The sequence below is a fragment of the Cnephaeus nilssonii genome (assembly GCF_951640355.1).
Source record: "Cnephaeus nilssonii genome assembly, chromosome: 7".
Lineage (NCBI taxonomy): Eukaryota > Metazoa > Chordata > Mammalia > Chiroptera > Vespertilionidae > Cnephaeus > Cnephaeus nilssonii.
This window is the reverse complement of record NC_137078.1, coordinates 28021733-28041828: the sequence shown is the minus strand read 5'-3', so window position 1 is coordinate 28041828 and position 20096 is coordinate 28021733. Positions and strand designations below refer to the sequence as shown.

The window sequence follows — 20096 nt, the reverse complement described above, 5'->3', positions numbered from 1 at the left end:
TTTCTCATCTGTAAATAGAGATTATAATAACTAACACATGGTGATTGTCCCTGGTAAATGAAGAAATTTTACTAAGTTATATCTAACAATGTAACTGATTCTCTTGACACTGTACCATCTAATAGTCCTCTTAATATTAATTGTACTACAGTACCAGTAAAACTTTTCTTATGTGGCAATTTATACCTAAGTGTTGATTTTTAAAAAACACCGTGTTTTGAAACACCTCACTTTTGCTCAAGATAAGAGGAACATTGCTTCAATTTTGGTCAATTTCTAGACCTGTGTAGCCTAGTTAATTTACAAGCGTGTGTGTGTGTGTGTGTGTGTGTGTGTGTGTGTGTGTGTGTGTTGAGATTGTCATCTGGTGGTGGTGGCCTCCTTTAAAATCTCCATGGGGACAAGGAGCAGTGGTAGGGACTGCTTTTGCTCCATGACCGCGGACATGGGTTGAGAAACTCTGGCCTGGCCATTTGCAGTTTAGTGCAGTTTGTTGGTGATGAAACTCAAGAAAGAAGGGAGTCTGGGTGCTGGAGCGATGGCCAGCAGCAAGGGGTTCTCCTTGGGCTCCAGCCACTGGCATATTAACCCTTTGCAGTAGGGGCTGCGAGGGAGAAAGCTCCAAAGGAAAGTGCAGGAAATCTTAGCTGGCGCTAGGACAGGGAGGAGTGGGGGCGAGTGCGTCAATAGGGTGGGGCAGAAAGGCGCCCGCCTGGGTGATCCCGGTGGAGGTCGTGTCATTTGTTGGGGAGACGGGACAGCGAGCTCCGGGGAGGAGGAGAGGCGCCTCCAGCCCCCTGGGCCGCGCGCCGCCCGCCCGCCACCAGCCCGCCCGCTGGCATCACTTTTCCACCCCCGGCGGCCTGGGTCGGGCTGGGCTGGGCTGGGCGGGCCAGGCGGCGCTGGGGGCCGGACTCCTTGTCCCCACTTCTCCTGCTCCCTCCCTCCTCCTGGGCTGTCCCGGCGGCCGGGCCAATGGGCGCCGAGAGGAGGGAGCGGGAAGCGGCGCGCTCGGCACGGCCCTCCCACGGCGCCCTGGCCGCAGCGCCCACACTAAGTTTGCGCCCCAGGAGTGGGCGTCCCTCGGCCTTGCCGCTGGGTCCCTGGGAGGGAGTCGGTCGCTAGCCCCTCGGAACAGCCGCCGACGAGCGCACGGACGGGAGGGCGCGGAGTAGCGGGTAGCGTGCGGGGTCGGGGCAGCCGCCTCCCGAAGATGCGGGATGGCAGCCGAGCCGCCGTCCAGCCTCTCCTACCGCACCACGGGCTCCACCTGCCTGCACCCGCTCAGCCAGCTCCTGGGCATTCCGCTGGACCAGGTGAGTGCGGCGCGGGGCGCGCGACCCCTCCCCAGCCGGTGCGGGCGTGGGGCCTATGGGGGAACCTTAGCCCCCCGTGACCCCGCCCCCCGAGCAGATTCTCCAGCTACAAACTGGACAGGTGGGCAGTTTCTTGAGTTTGTTTTTCAAAACTGTCAGTGTGAAAAAACATTATATATACCCTGCACGACAGGTTCGAAATAACTTTTTTCTTTTTAATGTTTTAATATTTATATTAAATATCATATAATGATATTATTTAAAATATTAAATAATAATTGAATATAAAGTTTTGGGTTGCCCCGTTTCCTGGTACCAAGTTCTAAAGTCTTCTGATAGCTGAATCGGTTGTTTTTTTTTCATCAGCGGAGTCAAGTCATTATTTTGAATGTAGAGGACCCTACATAAAAACACACCTGATTGATTTAGAGGCTATAGCCTATAGTTTTTGAGTGAGAGACCTGGGTTTTAAACTTCAGCAGTGAGACGTGTTAAATCAGGATGACAATTATTTTGTACCACGTGTGATGTCCATGGAGAGGGAGGAGGGACACAGCCCTGGTTTCCCCAGGCTAAGGTTCCAGGCTCCCCAGTAGGACAGGTTAGTGAGTGGAAGAAGAGGGGCGCTGTTGGCGTTATCTGGACTGTCCCGTATTGTCTGCTACCATTAACATTGAAAACGGCAATAAAGAACAGTAATTCCTGGCCAGAAATCTTCCTGAGGGCTGAGACTGTCTTACTTGTTTTCAGGTCTGCCTCAGGTGCTGGCGGCTGGATGCACCGTGGATTTAGTATTGAGTCAACAACGTGTATTGATTGACAAGGCCTTGGGTGGGGCTGCTGGAGGAGGGCCCCTTGCACTCCTGCCTGTTCTCTTTCATGCTGAGTTTTGGCCCAGGTTTCTTCCTCTGCCTTTCACTTGTGATCTTTTTTTGCTTCAAGCAAGAGCACACCTGCTGCCCTTTCTACTCACATTCTTGCAGCAAGGAGGAAGTGAGAGCCAGTGGCCTTACTCAGACACTCTGGTGAGCCACCCTTCCAAGGGCTCCCTCTGATTCAGAATCCACCTGATCTCACCGCTGCCTTCTTATCAGTTGCAAAATCCAGTGAGTTCAGATCTTGGGAGAGATGTAGAGTCCTAACTCGTGCTTTTGTAAGTGACTCTTCCGTGTGTGTAGTGAGGGTGGGAGAGACCCAGGGACCCAGGCAAAGGCAGAAATAAGAGCAGTCTTAGCCCTGAAATGAATATGACCCATGGCTAAATCCTTAAGGGGAGTTCATTTTGTACTTGCCCCCCACGCCCCATCGGAGTTTCTTTCTTTCTTTTTTTTTTAGTATTTCATTTTATTTTTTTATTTTCTAAAGTTTTACGTCTCCTTTATTTTCTAAAGTTTTATGTCTCCTTCCCCCTCCCCATGGACGCCCCCGCCCCCCCCCCCCCCAACGGCAAGCCCCCACCGCCCCAGTATCTGTGTCCATTGGTTATGCTAATATGCATGCATACAAGTCATTTTCTGTTTTAAGCTACTCTGCACAGCTAGAGAGAGTAATCCAGCCAGGCCTATGTAAGAAAAGAGATACACTATTAATGGAACCTAGCAGGTTATGAATGGGAGGTGCTAGTATGATGTTATTAAATGCTTCTTAACTGCACTCACCCCCCTCCAAATATCCGGGGGTTCTGTCATAAGAACCCTATTTTTAGTTTATAAAAAAAGAATAAAAGAGCCTTATGTTTAAGGATTTCTGGGGTGAACTGAAAGAAGGATGTGGGCATTGGGCAAGGAGGGAGCACCTGTGAACTCTTCCATCTTAGGACAGCCCTCCACCCTCCAGCAGGCTCAAATCTGAATGGCTCTTGGTGGAAGAAGCACTTGCAGGGCAATGCCCCAACTAGCTTATTTTAGACCCAGGGAAAAATCCCAAACCATGAATAATGTGATTTGAGGCTGTGTGGCAGCTTGAGAGTGTTTCTCCCTCACACTTTCAAGAGCTTTTAAAGATCTTAGATGTCGGACTGGCCAGGGGGTAATTCCTGCTCTGCCAGCAAACTTCCTGTGTGACCATGGCTGGCACTCTACCCTTTCAGAGTCTCAGCATCCTCATGTGTAAAATGGGAGATGGCATTAAGACCTACATCTTGCAGTTGAGAAATTTCATCCTATCTAATAAAAGAATAATATGCAAATTGACCATACCTCCACTATACCCACAAGCCATGCCCACCAGCCAATCAGGAGTGAGTATGCAAATTAACCCAACAAGATGGCTGCAGCCACAGAGTGAGCAGGAGGCTTGGGTTTCCCCAGCAATGGAGGAAGCCAAGCTTCCAACACATCCTGGCCGGCCGTGGACTCCACTCAAGGCTACAAAGTTTCAATTATAGAAGATAAATAAATCCCAACAAAAATGGTGGCAGCCACGGAGCTGGAGAGAGCAGGAGGCTTGAGTTGCCCCTGGCGATGGAGGAAGCCAAGCTTCCACAGCCCTGGCCGGCCCAGGCCTCTGCTGAAGGCAACGAAGTTTCAATTATAGAAGATAAATAAATCCCAGATACCAGGGCCTCCGCTTGGGTTGCCGGGGGGCGTGGCCGGCCTGCAAACCACCAGAGGCCCCTCGCCCAGGCTGCCCCACACCCCAAGGGAACCCCCACCCTCATCTGGGACACCCTTCAGGGCAAACCAGCTGGCCCCTACCCATGCACCAGGCCTCTAGACTATCTAATAAGAGTAATATGCAGATTGACCATCACTCCAACACACAAGATGGCTGCCCCCATGTGGTCAAAGTTGGCTGCCCCCATGTGGACACAAGATGGCCACCACAAGATGGCCAGCAGGGGAGGGCAGTTGGGAGGGATCAGGCCAGCAGGGGAAGGCAGTTGTGAGCGATCAGGCCAGCAGGGGAGGACAGTTGGGAGGGACCAGGCCTGCAAGGGAGGGCAGTTGGGGGCGATCAAGCCTGCAGGGGAGGGCAGTTAGGGGTGACCAGGCCAGCAGAGGAGGGAAGTTGGGGGCAACCGGCCTGCAGGGAAGGAAAGTTGGGGGGTACCCAGGCTGGCAGGAAAGGGCAGTTGGTGGGGGAGACCAGGCCTGCAGGGGAGGGCAGTTAGGGGCAAACAGGCTGGCAGGGGAGGGCAGTTAGGGGCAATCAGGCTGGCAGGCAGAAGCGGTTAGGGGCAATCAGGAAGGCAGGCAGGCGAGCAGTTGGAAGCCATCAATCCTGGATTGTGAGAGGGATGTCCCAGATTGCAGAGGGTGCAGGCTGGGCTGAGGGACACACCACCCCTGTGCACGAATTTCGTGCACCGGGCCTCTAGTATAGATATAAAATTTTTATATAGATATAAAAGTCAGGAAGGTCCTTGTGTCAAGCACAGTCCTGGCAGGAAACAAAATTCAACTCAGTGGGTTGCAATGAAGAAACTTTAATGAACTACTTAGAGGGGTGTGTGCAGGATTAAGGGAACTGGCAAATGATGTTCAGGTACCAAGACCTGGGAGCTGAAGGGGAAAGTGAAGGAAGTTTGAATGAAAAACTCTTTCATTATCTTTTTCTGATTCTTCCATTTTCCTTATTAATTTGCTGCTGTCCAGTGAGAGCTGCACCTGCCAGGATGGGGTGGGGGGAGCAGCGAGAGTGAACCTCAGCCCTCTCAGCCCTCCACCTCACAGCCCTTCCACTTCTTGCCAATGCTCTTTAGTGGTCAGACCCCACCCAAAGGTGGCTGACCTGGGTCTGCAGGGGCTCCTCCCAGGGCACAGAATGGGGCAGAAAAAGGGAGAGCCAGATCTGGAGGGCAATCCAAGAACATAGTCCTTGATAAATGTTTGCTCCTGTTGCTTTGAAGAGTGACTTTTAAAAAAAAATATATTTTTATTGATTTCAGAGAGGGAGAGGGAGAGAGAGATAGAAACATCAATGATGAGAGAGAATCATTGATTGGCTGCCTCCTGCATGCCCCACACTGGGGGATGGAGCCCACAACCTGGGCATGTGCCCTGACTGGAATCGAACCATGACCTCCTGGTTCATAGGTTGACGTTCAACCCGGAGCCACGCTGGCTGGTTGAGAGTGACTCTTTTTTTTTTTAAAAAAAAAATATATATTTTATTGATTTTTTACAGAGAGGAAGGGAGAGGGATAGAGAGTCAGAAACATTGATGAGAGAGAAACACAGATCAGCTGCCTCCTGCACACCCCCTACTGGGGATGTGCCTGCAACCAAGGTACATGCCCTTGACTGGAATCGAACCTGGGACCCTTGAGTCTGCAGGCTGACGCTCTATCCACTGAGCCAAACCAGTCAGGGTGAGAGTGACTCTTTATTGCCCTGTGATATGCTAAAAATGATAAGACATATACTTCAAGTTACCCAAATTGTTCTTCACATGCCCCTTAAAGACACTGAATTTTTCCCCGCTGACTGTCTTAATATTTCACATACCTTCAGAATTTCTGAATTGAATGAACTGAGAACTTGGCTTCTGGGTGTCCCTTTGTCAAGTAGTTTATTATTATTATTATTTTTTTTTTTTTGCAAAAACTGAAATATCTGTTTACCATTCTAGTATGTGAGTGAAAAACTCTTTTATTATCTTTTTCTGATTCTTCCATTTACCTGTTCTGTTAACTCCTGGGGGAAGCCTGTGTTCACTTGTGACCATGCTGAGGAAAAAAATCTGTGGTTTTAGTTTCCAGGGACTTTTATTAGTCTGATATCCTCTTGAAGATGTGAAATGTAAAATCATATTATTTAATTAGAAACAAGTACAGCACAGCACTTCAGATAGAGCACAGGAAATGGGTGATGACGGAGGGGCCTCCACAGGTACCTCAGGATGAGCTTGTGGAAAGTTGCATTTCTAAATAGTGAGTCCCTGTCTGTCCAGCAAATACGGAGCTCTGGCAATTAGTAGGATTTTTCAGATATAAACCTTCACCTACCCAAGATAAGTTAGGTAAGAGCTTTTCTTTCCTATTTCAGGGGACTCAAGGAGTGGAGGATGAGTGTTTTGTTTTACTTCTTGTTTAAATCATCTGCTCATGTCCTGTCCACTTTGTTTTGGTTACAGAGTGTGACATGATCTGACTTTAACCAGTTAAAGCCTTCTAAGTTTTCAAGATGGGGGCGTGATATGGACGTTATTAATTTGTATGATGCATAGTCATATCCTAGGAGCTGTGAAAGCTGAGAAGCTGTCTCCTGATTTTAAGGACTTTCCACTTTGGTGGGTGGGGGTAACTCCCCGCGCCAAGGCTATTTTTACTGACTGGCACTCCCACATTTTGTGTTTGTATAAAGTATCAATTCAGTATTAAATTAGGATTATTTGGGTTGGTTTGTTTGTTTACTCCTTTCTTCCTTTCCTTCCTTCCTAATTTAATCAGCAGAAAAAGGAACAAGGGAAAAATAGACCAGGAAATGATATTGAGATCAAAGCACAGCAAAGGTTTAGGACTATTACCGTAAGCTTGGTGTTACAGTTTAAAAGGCTGGACGAAGGAAGACCAGCTCTGAAAACCTGGCGCTCTTGGACTGAGGGTGATACCAGCAGGGAGTTGATAATTTCAGGAATGGGGTAGAGGGGAGGGCTGTAAAGGTTTCTTTACCTGCCTGCAGTTTTTAATCACCCACTTGGCTCCCTTGCTCATTCTTGGAAAGCCCAGCCTTCACTTCTTTTCTTATCTAAGATTTGCCCTTCCTTAAAAGCTCAGCTCACATTCCACAGTCATTATTAAATCAATTAAATATTTATTTAACGCTATTAGTGCCAGGTACCTTGGGCAAGTTGTAGAATCCAAAGACGAAAAAAAGCCAAGATTTTCCCTGTCTGGGAAGAGTTGATAAACCAGAGGAGACAAAGGACCCATATGAGTATACAAGCGCGGTGTCCTCACAGGCCTGTGCGGTGCCCATGGAGGTTTGCAGATGGAGGTTTGCAGATGGAGGTTTGCAGGTGGAGGTTTGCAGATGGAGGTTTGCAGATGGAGGTTTGCAGGTGGAGGTTTGCAGATGGAGGTTTGCAGGTGGAGGTTTGCAGGTGGAGGTTTGCAGGTGGAGGTTTGCAGGTGGAGGTTTGCAGGTGGAGGTTTGCGGATGGAGGTTTGCAGGTGGAGGTTTGCAGGTGGAGGTTTGCAGGTGGAGGTTTGCAGATGGAGGTTTGCAGGTGGAGGTTTGCAGATGGAGGTTTGCAGGTGGAGGTTTGCAGATGGAGGTTTGCAGATGGAGGTTTGCAGGTGGAGGTTTGCAGATGGAGGTTTGCAGGTGGAGGTTTGCAGGTGGAGGTTTGCAGGTGGAGGTTTGCAGGTGGAGGTTTGCAGGTGGAGGTTTGCAGGTGGAGGTTTGCAGATGGAGGTTTGCAGGTGGAGGTTTGCAGGTGGAGGTTTGCAGGTGGAGGTTTGCAGGTGGAGGTTTGCAGGTGGAGGTTTGCAGATGGAGGTTTGCAGGTGGAGGTTTGCAGATGGAGCCCCGGTGGAACAGAGAAGGGAAAGCCCTGGGACACAGAGGACGCCTGAAGAACTTACTGTTGACCTTTGACATTTAGTAAATGTTACCTTATATTGTTAGTTATCTTGCTGCATTTATAGGCTCAATTTCAAACTAATTTAAAGTCTCTTGGAGGTGGAGGTTTTATCCCTTCTTGTATTCCAAGGAAATAATAGGTGCTCAATAAATGTTTATCATTAGTAACAATATATGCCAGTGCTACTGATGTCTGTTATGAAACTTCATTCTATAGAGCCTTGTGTTTACAGTGGGCAGTGGATTGGCCTTTGAGGGAGGCAGGGTCCTGCACCTAACTTGTCCCCTCCCGCCCCCAATGACACTGCCTCTAGGCTGTACCCGTGGGGTTCTGACTTCACCCAGGGCTCTCTGTTCGCCCCAGCTCAGGGTGCGTGTGGCCGGCACAGAAATCACTCTCGCAGAGAGCCACTTTCTTCTTTTCTGGCCTCAGTAGTTCCTGCAAAGTCAGATCTCCTCTTGCCTCTTAATTTCCCCTTCACTGTCTGATAATGGAAATGACTAGCTTACAGGAGGAAAATAATTCAGTTAAGGGACAAACAACAGGTATTAAGTTTCAACTGTGTTCCAGGAATTTCCGGAGCTGTGCTAGGCTGTGATGATTCAAATATGAATAAAATAGGGCCCATCCTCAAAAAACTCATTGTTGGGTCAGGGACACATACATCAACCAGTGTTGCTCCTGTGTAGTACCGGGACCAGCAGTAGCAGCCTGGAAGCTTGTTAGAGATGTACATTCTCTCCCTGGTGCCCCCATCTGCTGCTCTGGGGATGGGCTCAGCCACAGGTGATTTAATGAGCCCTCCAGTGGGTGCTGATGTGCTGGAAAGTTTGAGAGCCACTGCAGTAGACAGAGAAGTGGGATACACATTAATCAAACACAGGTGAAAGCCGTGCGGCGTGGTCATCAAAGAGCATCTCTCAGGTGAGGAGGGTCAGCACTGGGTCTTGAAGGAAGAAGGAATTTATGAGGCGGAGTGATGAGAAAGAACGGCACGTGCAGAGGTATGGCGTGTGAAATGTGTGCTTCATTCAAGGAACTGCGAGCCCACTGAAGTGCGTGGTGGGCTGCAGTTGTGTGGATTGCAGGACTCTCGGTTGGAGAAGTGAGCAGCAGTCACCTCACCAGGAAGCTGAAACGCTCTGGTGAGGTGTTTACACTTTATCCTGCAGACCAGGGGTCGCCAAACTTGTTATAAAGGCTAGACAGTACATATTTTCGGCTTTGCAGGCTATACAGTCTTCCCTACAACTACCCAACTCTGGCATGATACCATAAAAGCAGCCGTAGGTAAGGTGTAAATAACTGGGCCTGGCTGTGTTCTCAGGAAACCATGTATAAACCCTGGAATTTGAATTTCATGTAATGTTCAGGTGTTGTGGAATTTTCTTCCTTCGTTTTATTTTAACTGTTTAAAAAATGTAAAACACAATTTTTGTATGCAGGCCACACAAAAACAGGCAGCAGGCTGGATTTGGCCCAAGGGCCAGTTTGCAGACTCTGCTGTAGACTAATATTTTTTCGAAAATGGTTGTATGGACTATCGTTCATCAGAATCTCTTGCCCTGTGTGTGTTTGGGATCAGTTCCAGGCCTAATGAATCTGGATATCAGGGTGGAGGGGCTCCCCAGTGAGTCTCCGAAGTTTAGAGCCACTGCTACCAGTTTTGAGGATGAGGGAAGATGTAAAGTGGTCCTTATGGGCGGGTGGAGAAAGAACTGACCAGAGCAATTTATGGGTGGCTGGAGGGTCATCAGCCTACTGAAAATCCTAGATTTTTTAGAGGCACGGATTTGTGTCAATATGTGACTTTTCTCGTTCAGCAGCTCCTTTCAGGAGCAGAAGTAAACAGATAGTTGGCGATTTCCAGAGAAGGTTGTTGGAAAATTAAGGAGTAAGGGTGTTGAAAGATACTGACAAGTACTTGGAAGTGTTGAAAGTGAGAAGAGAAATATCCAGAGATGGAGGGACTTTGAGGAGCAGGTGCAGCGGAAGTGAGAGAGCCTGGGGGCTGGGATGTTGCAGTTGAAGGCTTCTCAGTGGAGCTTTTCTGGACAGTGATGAAAGTCAGGGTGTGGATGTGGGACCTGGGGTACAAGTCAGTTTGGTTTAGCCAAGGAACTGGGGGTTGGACGGATTATTCTCTTAAACAGTGAAGCTTCCAAGTTGAATTCGGGGATGTGAGGAGAAAAAGACAACGTAGGACCCCAGCTCCCCAGGATGGTGGAGGTTGATGGATTCTATAAGCGTAAGGACCAGAGAGGGTATGGCCTGCTCTGCTACCAGGCACTCAGCCAGCTGCTCTGCAGGCCGCAGCTCACTTAATGTAAGGAGTCTGGGTGGGGTCTGGGGGGAGGGAAGGTCTTGTATAAGGGATGGTGGAAGAAAGATGCTCCAAAGCAGCAATGAGGAACCTGGAAAGGCAGTGGTTTTCTTCTTTCTACTTCTCCCACTCGCTCCCTCTACCCCCTTTGTAGTGGTAAAATGAGAAAGAAAATGTTTTGAGGCAAACAATTCTCCTGTAAGGCTAAGAGTGGAAGGAGAGAGCTGGGAAGACTGAAGTTTTGGATGGAGCAGAGGGAGGGCGAAGAGAAGGCCAGCAGTGGGAAGGAGGGAAGATGAGCCATCACAGAGGAGGGGGGAGGAGGAAGTCAGGAGCAGCATATGGCTGCAAGTTGAGAAGTGGAACTTGCTTGCTGGGCATGAGGGTGTGCGATGAGTGGGAAGTTCTAGGCAGGTAGGGGTGCCCGCCCTACCCCCTTCTCCCCCCCCACCCCCCGCCCAGGGTCCCAGAGATCTGATAAGACTAGTGACTAACCCTGAGCATTTTGGTCTTTCCTGGGACCACACAGAAGTGTGGTGGGAGGTTCCTTGTGGTTCTAAAGAGATTGCTGTTTCAAGGTTGAGGGACATCAAAGGGTAAAGTATATTCAGGGCAATACTGTGAGGTATAAACCCCCAATTCCACAGACTTAAGAGGACAGGGCTGGTGGAGTGGGGATCGTCCCTTAGTCCAGCTCTGCACACAGAACTGGAGGTGAGCAGTCTCCATTCTAGGGGACCCTGGGTGGGTCCAGCCTGGCTGGTGTCACAGTCTGGCAGCTTCATTTGACAGTAATTGCAAGGAGGGCCGAGAGAGTGGAGGTGTGGCCACTTCCTGGCATTTCAAGGAGAGGCCTCTGGGTCCTGGAGCCTTCCCATTGTGGAACAAGAGCTGTTCTTCAAACTTGGCCTTGGTTTCCCTGTCTGGCTTAATGATGCCAGAACTTCTGTACTGAATGCTTATGCTACCAACTGCTCTGCATATATTATCTATCTCATCCATAGTCATGTGCCATATACCAACTTTTCGGTCAATGACTGTGGTCCCATCCTATCTAATAAAAGAGTAATATGCAAAGTAACCATCACTCTGCTACACCTACAAGCCACACCCACCAGCCACGCCCACCAGCCAGTCAGGAGCGAGTATGCAAATTAACCCCAACCAAGATGGATGTGGCCACTGAGCAAGCAGGAGGGAGGCTTGGGTGTCCCCGGCGATGGAGGAAACCAAGCTTTCCTCACACCCTGGCCGGCCCAGGCCTCCACTTAAGGCTACAAAGTTTCAATTATAGAAGATAAATAAATCCCAACAAAAATGGCTGCGGCCAAGGAGCAAGCAGGAGGTTTTGCTTTGCTTCAGGCTACAAAGTTTTAATTGTAGAAAATAAATAAATCCCAGATACCAGGGCCTCTGCTTGGGTCGCCGGGGGGCATGGCCAGCCTGCAAACCACCACAGGCCCCTCGCCCAGGCCGCCCACACCCCAAGGGAACCCCCACCCTGATCTGGGACACCCTTCAGGGCAAACCAGCTGGCCCCCACCCGTGCACCAGGCTTCTATCCTATATAATAAAAGAGTAATATGCAAATTGACCATCACTCTAACACACAAGATGGCTGCCCCCATGTGGTCAAAGATCCTGCCCCCATGTGGACACAAGATGGCCACTACAAGATGGCCAGCAGGAGAGGGCAGTTGGGAGGGACCAGGCCTGCAAAGGAGGACAGTTGGGAGGGACCAGGCCAGCAGGGGAGGGCAGTTGGGAGGGACCAGGCCAGCAGGGGAGGGTAATTGGGAGGGACCAGGCCTGTGGGCAATCAGGCCAGCAGGGGAGGGCAATTGAGAGGGACCAGGCCTGCAAGGGAGGGCAGTTAGGGGTGACCAGGCTGGCAGAGGAGGGAAGTTGGGGGCGACCGGGCCTGCAGGGAAGGGCAGTTAGGGGGGACCCAGGCCTGCAGGGGAGAGCAGTTGTGGGGGACCAGGCCTGCAGGGGAGGGCAGTTAGGGGTGACCAGGCCTGCAGGGGAGGGCAGTTAGGGGCAAACAGTCTGGCAGGGAAGCAGTTAGGCATCAATCAGGCTGGCAGGGAAGTGGTTAGGGGGTGATCAGGCTGGCAGGCAGAAGCGGTTAGGGGCAATCAGGAAGGCAGGCAGGCGAGCAGTTGGGAGCCAGCAGTCCTGGATTGTGAGAGGGCAGTCAGACATCCCTCAAGGGGTCCCAGATTGGAGAGGATGCAGGCTGGGCTGAGGGACAACCCCCCCCCCCCCCCCCGCGTGAATTTCGTGCACTGGGCCTCTAGTAAGATTATAATGAAGCTGGAAAATTCCTATGGACTAATGACTTTGTAGCCATTGTGACTTTTAAGTGTAGCTCATTCCTCATGGGTTTGTGGTGATGCTGGTGTAAACAAGCCTGCACTACCAGTTGTATGCAAGTATAGTGCGTACGAGTAGGTACAGTGCATACTTCTTGATCATGATAGTAAACGACTGTTACTGGTTTAGGTATTTACTACACTATACTTTTTATCGTTAATTTAGAGTGAACTCTTTTTACTTGTAAATAAGAAGTTTGCTGTAGCACAGTGTGCTTCATACATCTCATGTTTATCGCATCTCTTGATTGCATCATTCTTCTTGTGCTTGATTTAATCCCGTGTTGTTTTGCACCATAACGTGCTGTCCAGGCTTATAGCCTAGGAGCAATAGACTATACCACATAGGCTGAGTGTGTAGTAGGCTATACCATCTATGCTTGTGTAAGTGCACTCTGTGGTGTTCACACAGTGACAGAATCACCTAATGATGCGTTTCTCAGAATGGAGCCCTGTCGGTAAGTGGCACAGGGCTGAATTAGCTTACGGAACACCATATGCCAAATATTGGGCTAGAACAGGATACAGAGATTAATGAGGATCCAAGCCTTCTGGGAGACAGACCTGTGAACACTTGTTACTACTGTTTTACGCGTAAACCTGGTAATATATGTACTCAGTGTTCTACGGGCCTGTGCCCATGCCATTGCCCAAGGACATGGCCTCTGCACCCATGGGCTTGTCCTGAGAGGGTGCCAAGGAGACTTCCTGGGAGCTGCTGCCTTTAAAGGAGAAGGAGAAGGTGCCAGGGTGGGGACGGGTGGGACAGGCAGAATATTCTAGGAAGAAAGCTGTTTGAACAAAGACACTGAGACTGGAGAAAAGATGAACGTTCTTTGTCGGTAGTGAATCTTAGTCATCTTGGCATGTTTGGTTCAAGGTAGGAACTAAATTAATGTTTGTTGGATTGAAATAGGATTTTATTTACATTTTTCCCTTGGCATGAATGACTAAGTTAAGATAACATTGGGAGCCAGTTCTTTTTACCAACTGGTTTGGCCTGTTTATTATTTGGAACCTACATTTCAGATTGAATAGTCCTAGTTTACAATTTGAAAGTTAAATCACGGCCCAATTGCTGATAGTTAAATGTTAATCTTGGGCTGTTTAAGTACTAAGTACTCTATTCCCATTTTCATTCTGTGGAGTTGATGTATGTATCACATGCAATGACATATGCAGATAGTTATATCATTTTTAAAATATATATATTTTATTGATTTTTTACAGAGAGGAAGGGAGAGGGCGAGAGAGTTAGAAACATCGATGAGAGAGAAACATCAATCAGCTGCCTCCTGCACACCCCCTACTGGGGATGTGCCTGCAACCAAGGTAAATGCTCTTGACTGGAATCGAACCTGGGACCTTTCAGTCCGAAGGCCGATGCTTATCCACTGAGCCAAACCGGTTAGGGCCATATCATTTTTTTGGATGAACCATCTCAGGTTCGTGTGAGCAACATGTGGACGTTTCCTTGAGCAGCTGAAAGTCAAGTCACGTGATGACATCTACCCAAGTGCTCCTGGGATTGTGCAGCATGGCCTCAGCACTCCACTAATAAAAGCAAAGCTCATGAAAAGATTACATCTAAGGAGATACAATCTGGAAATATCTTCTGTAGCAGCAGAAATCAAGATGTGTAATTTAATAACAGTGTTTGGTTGTGTGCTTTTCAGAAGCTTTCTATTTTAAGCAAGCCTTTCAGTAAACAAGATAAAGGGAAAACTTGCTGCATTCTTATTAATGACAATTTCTTGTGGTTTTGCCAGGACAACACAAGGAAGGAGAGTAATAAGTGGGAAACGTAACTTCAAGTAGTTTATTCAGGTTAAACACACGCTTTGCTAAAAGACCACTGTCCCTTTGGGCCGGAGAAACATGACTACCTGCCACAGATGAACTCATTAACCCATTTGTAATGTGTTTTTTAATTATCCAAAAACTGTGTACTTGGTAAATATCTACTGACGTCTTTGGAGTCATGTAACTCTGCTTATAACTTTCTAAAGTTATCAGTGGTTAATCTTTTATGCATTAGTAGTACCGATCTGATTTGCAGTAATGGTTTTGAAAGTTCACAACAGCATTCATGTGTTTTTTTTTTAATCCTCACCTGAAGATATGTGTGTTTTTAATTGCTTTTATTTATTTATTTATTTATTTTTTTCTTTAGAGAGAGAAGAAAGGAGAGAGAGAGAAACATGGATCTGCTGCTGCCTCCTATGCATCCTGACCAGGGATTGAACCCACAACGTTTTGGTGCACAGGACAACACTCCAATCAACTGAGCACAGCAGTTTTAAGTGTTAAATTAAGATATAGCTGGGCTGATAGTGCTGGGGATTTCCCAAACATCATACTAAAATATTCCATTCTCAGGTTTATTTACCAAAATAACAATACGAGCTAGGTTCTAGTCTAAGTTGAAAAAGAGCAGGGGTACATTTGAAAAGGCTCTATTCAGGTGGTTCTAAATTCTTATGTCAAGTAATTAAAATAAAAAAAGACTGGTTTCTTCCCTTACCTTCATACCTCTCCCTTTTGTCTTATTCATTATTCTGTATCTCCAGTTTGAAACAGGGTCAACAAAGGTATACAGCAAAAGGTTGCTAAGGCTTGCAGGAAGTTGCTAAATTCAAAAGTCATTTTGTGAAATTTCATGAAGTGGTTTAACTGTGAGTGTCACTGGGGTGAGACGTCTTTAGTACCCAAACCCCTCCCTCCCACATTACAGTTTTGTTCTGTTTTTGTTTGAATATTGATATTACATATTTATTTATCTATTTTAACTTAAAAAATTAAGTATTTTTTTTTGCTTTTATTTTGTATAAATACAGTTTAAAAATTAGTTTTCTGAGTAGGTAGCTCATGTATCAAAAATCAAGGCAGAAAAGGGGCTATAATGCAGGGCCAGTGTCCCCCACACCCATCTTTTCCGCTGCCCAGATCCCCTCCCAGGGAAGCCAGGGCCTCCTTCAGAGCCAGGCGGTGCACACGTGCACACGGAATCTTTCTGTTTCTGACACAAGTGCTTCCACTCCTTGTCTCTTTTTAAAAAAACATGTAACAGCATCTCTTAGGGGTTGATCCATATCTGCACATACAGAGCTCTTGTGACACTTGACTTCCTTTCCGCCTTCTCTGAGAGTTCTATTTCTGTGCTTGCAGGAACAGCCTTGTCCTTAAGCTGAGGCTGGAGGTGCTGCTGGTGCTGCTGGTGGTGGGGGCGGGGCTGGGGTGGGGTCTTCCCACCTTGGCACTGCCTCCTCTGCTCACATTCCCAGGATCTGGAGTGGAGAGCAGTGAGGGCCACTTACCAGGGCACGCATGGGGGGACACTGAGCTGGGGGAGGCAGAGATTGGTGTTGGTTCCCAGTTTTGCCCAAGTACACTCTGGACTTAGGCAGGAGGACAGGACAGATTCCCACATCCCCTGTGTCTCAGGGGTAAAAATGGCCCTGCCTCTCACTAGCGAGGTCCCCAGAATTCTTGGTACTGTGTTCCCATGGGCTGGAAATGATACTCTTTCTGACCTATTTACCTCTTAAATTCTGTGATTCCAAGACCTTCAACAATAGCCATGCAGGGCTGATTTAGATAGTCAAGAAACACTTTTTGAGGGTAAAGCCCACAAACCAAGACTTTATTTTCCATTTTCAGTGGATGAAGCTAACATAGCTAAAAGGATTGTACCTGTGTATTTTACTTTCTTATTTCTTCCAATGAAACAGTATGCATTTTGGTGCATGATGGCTGAAGTGAATTGACCTTGAAAACTCTGGAATCTTCTCTCTCTCTCTCTCTCCTCTCTCTCTTAATTGTTGACAATATTACAGATATCTTCAATTTTCTCCTTTTTGTCCTCCTCTACCCAACCCCACTCCACCCCAGACCTTCCCCACACCACTGTCTGGGTCCATGGGCTATGCATATATACATATATGTTCTTTGCTTAATCTCTTCCTGTCCCCCCTCTCCCCCTCTGAGATCTGTCAGTCTGTTCCATACCTCTGGACCTATTTTGTTCATTAGATTCCACATATAAGTGAGATCATGTGATGTTTGTCTTTCTCTAGCTGACTTATTTCGCTTAGCATAATAGTCTGAAAGGGTTAAGAGCTCCCTTTTTACAGCTGCATAGTAGTCCATTGTGTAAATGTACCACAGCTTTTTTATCCAGTCATCTATTGATGGGCACTTGGGCTGTTTCTATATCCTAGCTATTGTAAATAATGTTGCTATGAATATAGCCATGCATATTCTTTATGATTGGTGTTAAGGGATTCTTAGGATCCCCAGGAGTGGCATTGCTGGGTCAAACAGCAGTTCCATTTTTTATTTTTTGAGGACCCTCCATACTGTTTTCAAGAATGGCTGCACCAGTCTGCACTCCCACCAACAATACACGAGGGTTCCCTTTTCTCTACATCCTTGCCAGCACTTGTTTGTTGATTTGTTGATGGTAGCCAGTCTGGCAGGTATAAGGTGATACCTCATTATAGTTTTAATTTGCCTCTCTCTGATGATTAGTGATGTTGAGCATTTTTTCATATGTCTCTTGGCCATCTGTATGTCTTCTTTGGAGAAAAGTCTATTCAGGTCCTTTGCCCATTTTTTAATTGAATTGTTTGTCTTCCTGGTGTTAAGTTGTATGAGTTCCTTATATATTTTGGAAATTAACCTCTTATCAGATGTATCATTGGCGAATATGCTTTCCAATACAGTAGGTTCCCTTTTAACCATTTTTTTTCTGCTTAGAAGCTTTTTAGTTTGAGGAACAAAGTTGGAGGGAATCACAATATCTGATATCAAACTATACTACAAAGCCATTGTAATGAAAGCAGCCTGGTACTGGCACAAGAGCAGGCATATAGACCAATGGAGGCACCAGAAATCAACCCATACCAACATGGTCAATTAATATTTGACAAAGGAGGCAAGACTCTACAATGGAGTAAAGATAGTCTCTTTCATAAATGGTGTTGGGAAAACTGGACAGGTACATGCAAAAAAATGAAACTAGACCACCAATTTATACCCTACACAAGAATAAACTCAAAATGGATAAAATACTTAAATGTAGGTCATACAACCATAAAAATCCTAGAAGGAAACATAGGTAGTAAAATTTCAGATAATTCACACAGCAGTATTTTCACTGATACATCACCTACGGCAAGAGAAACAAAGGAAAAAATGAACAAATGGGTCTTCTCTCTTCTTTTACCTCTTTATTGGAGTAAAGTCGGAATGCCTTAAGGCCCTGGCTGGTGTAGTTGGTTGGTCATCATCCCACGCACTGAAAGGTTGCTGTTTGATTTCCGGTCAGGGCACATGCCCAGGTTTCAGGCTCGATTCCCCATGTGGCGGGTGGGGAGTGCAGGAGGCAGCTAATCCATGTTTCACTCTCATATGGATGTTTCTCTCTCCCTCTCCCTTCCTCTAACTGTAAAAGTCAATTTAAAAATCTTAAAAAAAAAAAAAAAAAGAATGCCTTAAGAATTTGTGTGCTTTACTCTGGAAGAAAGACCAAGAGCTTCTGTTTGTTGTGTGCCAGGGAAGTTGAATTGTTTTACTTCCCTCTCTAAAAGACAAATACCCGTTCTTCTCCAAACAATAAGTGTTAACTTACCTGCAGGCCATTTTACAAAAGGGAAGCAAATCAATATTTATATAAAATTAGATTCAGAGAGAAATTTTATTCAAATGTGGAGGGAAAGACAAAAATTTTTTAATTTATTTTTTAATGTAGGAGGCCTGGAGATGGAGTTTACCAAAAGACCATCTTACATTTATTTTTGTAATCTCAGCTGTATTGAGTTAACTTGTACCTCAGTTTTATAGTTAGCTTTACTGAGTTTCCAAACTTCCACAGTTGACTTATGTGTAATTTATCTTCATACTGAAGTATTTAGAATGTCTTTTTATATGTCTTTATCTGAATGCCAGTTCTGTTATCTTAGTTTAAAGAAGGGCAAAATGTAGTAAAACTAAAAGAAGTCATTTTGTCAAGATTTAGGGTGTGGCCTATTTCATCATTGACGAGTAATGAATTGTGACTGTCCATCTTAGCTAACTGAATTTGCAGAGAGACTTGAAAGGCAGGTAGTGGGCTGTAAAACGACTTAAAAATTGACCACTTACGAAGTTTTTTTTTTTTTTTAAAATAAGAGCTGGGAAGTCATTTCTTGTGTACTTGGCAACCCTCAAACATTTATTAGCATAATATGTATCTAGATTTGGTTCTCTGTTGCCAGTTTCTTGAAAAATTGGAGAAGTTAAAAAAGAACAAGAAAAATTGTTAGAAGCTAGACTGAAGATTGCTAAACAAAAGAAAATGCACTTGATTAAAAAGTTAACTAAAGATTGCAAAAGCCACAGATCATGGAGTGGCCATTAGTGGGGACCTTAAAATGGTAATTATGTAACCATAAATGGGGCGCACCACAAATGCATGTCATTTCCTGAAGAAGGCCTTGAACTTGATGGTCTTGGAGAGTTCCTCTGTTGTGTTATTTTGTAATTAGCCCTCTTTCACTCAAGTGAAAATACTGTCTCCACAGTATTTTCAGAAACAACTTGCATATCTTTTTTTTTTTTAAATATATTTTATTGATTTTTTACAGAGAGGAAGGGAGAGAGAGAGAGTTAGAAACATCAATGAGAGAGAATCATCGATCAGCTGCCTCCTGTACGCCCCCTACTGGGGATGTGCCCGCAACCAACGTACGTGCCCTTGACCGGAATCGAACCCGAGACCTTTCAGTCCGCAGGCTGACGCTCTATCCACTGAGCCAAACCGGCTTCGGCATTGCATATCTTTTAAAGACACCCTTTGCTTCATAATAGATGGATCACATTTGTTGAAAATTAAGAAAAAAACTTTTTTAGTTTGGAATAATTTAGATTTATAGAACAGTTGTAATGCTAGTGCAAAGAGTTTTTATACATGCCTCACCTATTTTTCTCCAATGTTAACATCTTACATTGCCATGGTGCATTTGTCAAAACTGAATAATTAACACTGATATGTAACTATTAAATACCAGACTTTTTTAATTTCACCAGTTTTTTTCATTGATGTCCTCTTTCTATTCCAGGATCCTGTACCTTATAATTCACCTATCTAAAATGTATAATTCAGTGTTTTTAGTATATTCACAAAGTGGTATAACCATTGTCACAATATAATTTTAGAACATTTTTGTCCCCCCCTGAAAGAAACTGGGTATCATTAGCAATTTCTACTTCTTCCCAAATCCCACCTCCCTCCTTCTCCTCCGCTACCAGTCCCTGGCAACCACTAATCTACTTTCTCTCTCTATAAACTGGCCTGTTCTGGCTACTTCATATAAATGGAATCAAATAATATGTGTCTTTGTGATTGATTTCTTTTATTTTCAAGGGTGTTTAGTGATTTCTGGACTGGGTGCTCATGCTCTGTTGTACTTTATCTGTGGGAATATTTAGAGACCTGGATTTAAAGCACAAGCCTTTTGAGAGTTTGCGTTTCCTTCTGTCAGGGCACCTGGGGGCACTCCCAACCAGGCTCGC

At 46.1% G+C, this 20096-nt stretch overlaps 1 protein-coding gene across 1 annotated transcript in view; it reads left to right on the top strand.

Annotated features, from left to right (window-relative positions):
* The first annotated feature begins 881 nt into the window (after nt 1-881).
* MBOAT1 (membrane bound glycerophospholipid O-acyltransferase 1) overlaps nt 882-20096 on the top strand; it is a 107272-nt gene continuing 88057 nt past the window's right edge. Inside the window, exon 1 of the mRNA XM_079778072.1 lies at nt 882-1316. Within this exon, the coding sequence (XP_079634198.1) occupies nt 1221-1316 (96 nt within the window). The 5' untranslated portion in view covers nt 882-1220. The remainder of the gene's footprint in view (nt 1317-20096) is intronic.